This window comes from Elephantulus edwardii, unplaced genomic scaffold (genome assembly GCF_000299155.1).
Source record: "Elephantulus edwardii isolate Elephantulus edwardi_28Jun2011 unplaced genomic scaffold, EleEdw1.0 scaffold00019, whole genome shotgun sequence".
Classification (NCBI taxonomy): Eukaryota; Metazoa; Chordata; class Mammalia; order Macroscelidea; family Macroscelididae; genus Elephantulus; species Elephantulus edwardii.
Genome location: NW_006399769.1, coordinates 3,627,183 through 3,633,182, shown reverse-complemented (window position 1 = coordinate 3,633,182; position 6,000 = coordinate 3,627,183). Strand labels below are relative to the sequence as shown.

General features: G+C 42.1%; 1 protein-coding gene across 1 annotated transcript in view; it reads left to right on the top strand.

Moving 5' to 3' along the window:
• The window catches only part of PRKCE (protein kinase C, epsilon), a 762,004-nt gene that overhangs the window by 694,316 nt on the left and 61,688 nt on the right, over positions 1–6,000 (top strand). Inside the window, exon 12 of the mRNA XM_006882308.1 lies at positions 3,962–4,100. Coding sequence (XP_006882370.1) covers positions 3,962–4,100 — 139 coding nt within the window. The remainder of the gene's footprint in view (positions 1–3,961; positions 4,101–6,000) is intronic.

Genomic DNA, 6,000 nt, shown 5'->3' with positions numbered 1-6,000 from the left:
ACCATACAGTATTTGTGAAGGACACCATTTGAGGTACTCTGTAAAGTTGGGATTGGTTGCTGGTTTTGAACCAACATTAGGCCGGGGAGGTAGAGGCATGTAGCATAGCGGCCAGTTTTCTTAGCAGAGCCTTGAATTCCAGTCCTGTTTCTACCTATTTCCCTTTAGTTGCCTTAAAGCAAAACCATTTAACATGTTTCAGACCTTCATGTCCCTATTTCTACACAAATCACAGGAGAGTCTGTTCTTTAACTCGTGGAAACCTTAATTACAAGAAGGTGATTTTTTTAACTCCTAAGATTGCAGATACTATTATCTTCATTACTGTGTGGGCTATCAGGGCCTGGGAAATGCAAACCTAAATGCTAGACCAAGAGGCGGCACGTTACACAGCAAAGCCCACACAGTCAGTCTCCCACTGACTCAGCATTTGGTAGTGGGCAGACAGACAGACCACCCAGTTCCCTCGATCAATGTCTTCGTGAAACAAATGGGTGTAGCAATATTCAAGACCTTCCATTTTTACATGCATGTTATCTCCTCAAAGCTTTAAAAGAAGCTGATGATGAATGGATGGGGAGGGGAAGGGAAAAGGAGAGTAGATTGAGGTTTTGATGGGCAGTGTAATTAATGGCGTTATACTGTGGTGGTTACTGTTAAGCAACAAAACATGTATGAGGGACTGAACGAAAACCGATTGGGGGGAAAAAAAACATCTGATGAACAGGAATATATCATGATCCCAATTTGACAAATTAAGTGACCATGGCTGAGACTGGTAGGATCACTTTGCCAAAACTACAACTAAGGATTGACACTCACAGTTGTCACCCCACAGCCAGAGCTGAGTGTTGACACAGTGACCAGAACTCGCAGTCAGGGAGCCTTGGTCCCAGGGAGCCAGATCTAGTTGAGTGCTCTGTTCTTTCTATAGTTCACAAGCATTTACTTAGAGCAGCACATGTGATATGTTTGCTTTTTCTCAAGAAGTCCCAGCTCTAAGAGGAAACAGGGTCTCTGGGTGCAAGACAGGCAGATCTGAAAGTGCTTCCTGCCCCTTGTTTGTACTCAGGCCTGGAACCCTGACAGTGGCTGGATTTCAAGTCTAGACGCCAGCAGGCTAATGCGAAAGCCCCTCTCCTCTGAGAGTTGGAAATTGGGTCTTCTTTGCAGAGTAAGGATCTCCAATGTGTCAGATAATGTGTCATCAGGTGCATACTCAGAAGGTCAGTGGTACAAATTTACCAGTTGCTCTGGGAAGGAAGAAGGGGCAGTATCCTCCCATGAAAATGTCCAGCCTCAGAAGCACCATGGACAGTTGCCTTGAGCTGTAACTGATTCATTAACAGTGGGTTTCATTTTTTGGTTATCACTGCAGAGTAACTGCCGAAGGAGAAATTGTCCAAGCAGGGAACTTCCGTTCACATAGTCTGTTCCTTCCTCAGGGCCAGATCTGGGGCATTCAGACTTGGATAGTAGCATAATTCCTATGCAGAGCTCCACATTTTTCAGACCCCAACTGTACAACCAGTCACAGTTGAACCGGATGGAGCCCCATCACTCTCAGGCATTACACAAACTACTGGGACTCTGCACATCCAAGTTATCACAGTGCCTGTTCCTTGCTTTCTGCCGCCACACTTCAGTGGCAAATGAAGGAGAAATGAGTTTACAATCATCATCAAAGAGAATAGTTCAAGATCAATCCTAAAGTACTATGCTATGAGTGATAGGATATCATCCATATGTATACAAGGAGGACTGTTCATATTATTTAAATATGCACCAACAACTAAAGCCAGAGAGGAAGAAATAGGGAGCTGTGGTGGCCTAGTGGCAAGAAGCTGTGCTGCAATCCCCAAAGCACAGGGTTTGAGGCCACCAGTTGCTCTGTGGGAGGATGGGCACTCTCTTCCTGGGAGATTTACTGCCTCTGAAAATCCGCCAAAGTGTCAGCTATAGGTTAGTTTTGACTCTGCAGTACTCAGCAACCACCACCTTTTGCTGGGTAGGGAGCTCTGATGGTCTAGTGGTAGAAACTGCACTGTAATCCCAAAGGCATATCATTCAAATTTACAAATCCACCAGCTGCTCCACAGGAGCAGCACGGGCAATCTCTTCCTGTGCAATTAATAGCCTTTGAAAACTCACTGGAGCATCAGCTGTCAGCATCAGTTGGTTCCAGCTTAGCGGTACACAACAACAATAACAACAACCAACTTTTGCTGTGAGGAATTGATCACACTTGCAATCAAAATGCCTTAATAATAATTGGTGTGTAGAATACAAAAATTGGAAACAAAAGAGGCAGACTTGGAATTGCAAAATATAATGTTCATTGGTGACAGAAATGAGGCTGTTGATCAAATGATAGAATTTTGCGATCAATGCAAAACCCTTTTTTTATTTTATATTGGTTTGTATGTAATTTTCATATACATTGTATTTCCATTCATATACATTGTGTGTCACACCTCACACATTCCTTCATTTATATTGTGTTTTATACGATCATTCACATACACTGGTTTTATAAAATTAATCACCGTTGATAATCACTGTCACTCCCGTCCATCTTTTTAGGTACCCACTAGATTTACCCTAATTCCTTCAGGTCCTTCCTCTGCCCACCAAACTCTGAAACCCCTTGATTTCCCTCCCTCTGCACCATTAGATTCCCTGTCCCCTTCTCCTTCCTCCTTTGGACTTTTATCCATATCTTAGTAGTTGTCCTTCTATTTTTACAGTGACCGTCTTATGCAGTACTTGTCCTCATGAGACTGAGTTAGTTCACTCATCATAATGCTATCTAGCCTCTCCCATGTTATATAGTATTTTACAACTTTGTAGCTCATGAGTGCTAAAGAATATTTTATTGTGTGAATATACCACAACTTCTCAATCCATTTGTTTATTGATGTAGAGACATACACTGCTGCTGGGATTATAAAAAGGTACAGCCACTCTGGATGGCAGTTGGTGTTTCCTCAAAAAACTTAACATAGAAATGCCACATGACCAAGCTATTCCACTGCTAGGAATATATCCCAAGGAAAATAGGACTGAGCCACAAAATGGAGATTTGTACACTGATGTTTATAGCAGCATTAATCACAGTGGCAATAAAACAGAAACAGCCCAAATGTCCATCAACACATATCTTAAAAAAAAAAAATAACAGGGACTATACACATGAACTTCACTTAATGGACTTCATAGGAATTGACTACATCTCTGAAAAGAGATAATGGATAAGCTCAGTATCAGCACTCAAAAATCAAAGAAAAGACTGACTGTGGAGCAGACCATCAAATATTCGTGGGTCACTCAGCTCTCATGTGGCTTTATCTGAATTGCTATTGTTGAATGTGTCAGTCTTATCCCCTCACTCATCCCTATCTTAACTGATGAAAATGGGGATAAATTAAGTTGCTTTTCTACTCTCCTGTATATGAGGGATCATCATTGTTGTTAGATGCCACAGAGTTGACTACAACTCCTAGCAGCCCTATGACCAACACATTAGGACCTTGCTCTGTTCAGTGCCAGCACCACAATCTCCACCATGCTTAACCCTCTTGTGGGAGTCCCATGTCCATTCATTTTGTTGAAGGTCTTTTCTCCTTTCACTAACCCTCCACCTTTCCCAGCATTATGGTTTTTCCGATGATTAATTCATAGAAGTTTTAGCATTTAGAAGGACATCAATGAATAGCTTTTGACTTTCTTAAACAGCAGCAGTCCTCATATGTTCTTGTGACTACTGAGCTCTTCTTTTGGGGGGCTTGACCAACATGGAACAAAGCTTCTGACTAAGGTTTGCTACAGGTGGATCCAAGACTCCTCAAGGACTTTTCTTTTCTGGCGCAGATTTCCCTGGGATGCACGCATTTTTCCAACTCAAGGAAATCATAATGAAGTTGGTGCGAGGTTAACCATGTGGTTCTGGTCTTTCTTGCAGGGATTTGAAACTGGACAATATCCTCCTAGATGCAGAAGGTCACTGCAAGCTGGCGGACTTTGGGATGTGCAAGGAAGGGATTCTGAATGGAGTGACCACTACCACATTCTGTGGGACTCCGGACTACATTGCTCCTGAGGTAAGACTTGGTGCAGTGGGTCATGGGTGCCGCTGCCAGTGAAGAGCTTCCTGGCCCGAGCATGTCTAGTAGTAGTAGTAGTAGTAGTAGTAGTAGTAGTAGTAGTAGTAGTAGTTATTGTTACGTGCGATCGAGTCACTTGCAACTCATAGCAACCCTATGTACAAGAGCCCTAAACCCTGCTCTATCCTGTGCCAATCTCACCATCTTCAACACACTCATTCCCACCACCCCAATCACAGAATCAATTTAATAATAATAATAATAATAATAGCAAGAGGGACTTAAGGGGGGATGGGAAAAAAAGGTGAAAGGGCTGCCAGTTTTTCCATCAGGAGATGAAGCTGAGAGTAACAGGCCAAGTCTGGCCAGGTCCTTATTGAGCAGTCCTCCTCCGTCCTAGTCCAGAGCCACAACACAGTTTCGAATCTGTCATTACTAATAGAGGGAGCTCTGGTGGTGTAGTCTGTAGGGAACTGAGCTGCTGACTCAAAGATCACGGCTCTCTGGTGTTTCTATCCTATTGCCAGCTGAAAGGGAGAAAGATGCATCGTCTCCTCCCCGCATTTAATTTATGAACTTGGAAATCCAGTGGCTGCTCAGACAGTGAATTCTACAAGTGTGTATCCTCAGCAAGCACACTAGGAATCCCCCCTTCAAAGAGAACAAAATGAAAGCAGGTTATCTCGATTAGGCCCTGCTTTGGATTTAGTGTGTTATAGGTTGGGTTGTATAATGGACCAGTGGGCAACTCAAATCCACCAAGTGTATAAAGATTTACAGCTTTGGAAATGGAGGGTTGCTGGAGTCAGAATTGACTGAAAGACACTGGGGTGGATTTTTCTTAGCATAAGGAATCCTCAAGGTAAAGTGGTTAAAGTATTCAGGTGCTAACCAAAAAGTTGGCGGATTGAACCCACCAGCTACTCTACAAGAGAAATGTGAACCAGTCACTATGAGTCAGAATTGATAGTGGCTTTCAATTTTCCCCCCACCATTCTCCTCAGTCATTTTTATCAACAGAACATTTTTACCATAGTCATAGAGTTGATAGTCTAGGGCTGTAGTTAAGACTCCAGCACATGCAAAGATGATACTTCATGGTGCATAAAACACCAGCCACACAACTTTCATGAAAGGTCACCCAGTGATGAGACTTGCAATGAACAACACTGTTTTCTGACTAAAACTGTTTATGGTCATTGTTGTATTGCCATTCTATCCCGCATGTAGGTATATTTGAACCACCAATCTTTTGATTAGTAGCCCAACGTTTAATTGCTTTCACTTCTAGGCATGCTTTTATCAAATAAAGAATACAGAAACAAATCCAAATACATGTGAAAATCTTGTAACAGTATTGGGTATAGGTGGAATATCCCATCAGAAGAAAGAAATAAACTATTCAATATATGATATTGTGACAACTTACAAAACAACTGGATATAAAGTAGGAGCCATAACCTGCATCACAACAAATGCCAAAGATTTAAGTCTCTAAGGTGAAGATTGTTAGGGGAACCATATGATTTTATGACTAAGAAATGGGTTAAGTCTTTCAAGTGATGACATAAAGTTCAGAAACCATAAAATAAAATGTCAGTGACCTACACATAAATAACTTCAACCTGGTGAACTACCAAAAACAAGCAAGAGATCACACATCATCCACCAGCAGGCCTGTGGCTCTCATCATCCTCAACATTGTTGTTAGGTTGAATGAGGTCAGACTTGACCCCAAATGTCTCCATGGCACCTTGATGAAGTTAAAAACATTTTAGAGCCTACAATTTCTGTCTGCTCTATACAAACTGAAGAATCTAATGAGATTATAGCATGGAAATGCTTGAGAGAGCATAGCCCTCTATTCAGATAGGAGGGGTGGGAAGATACTTCTGAG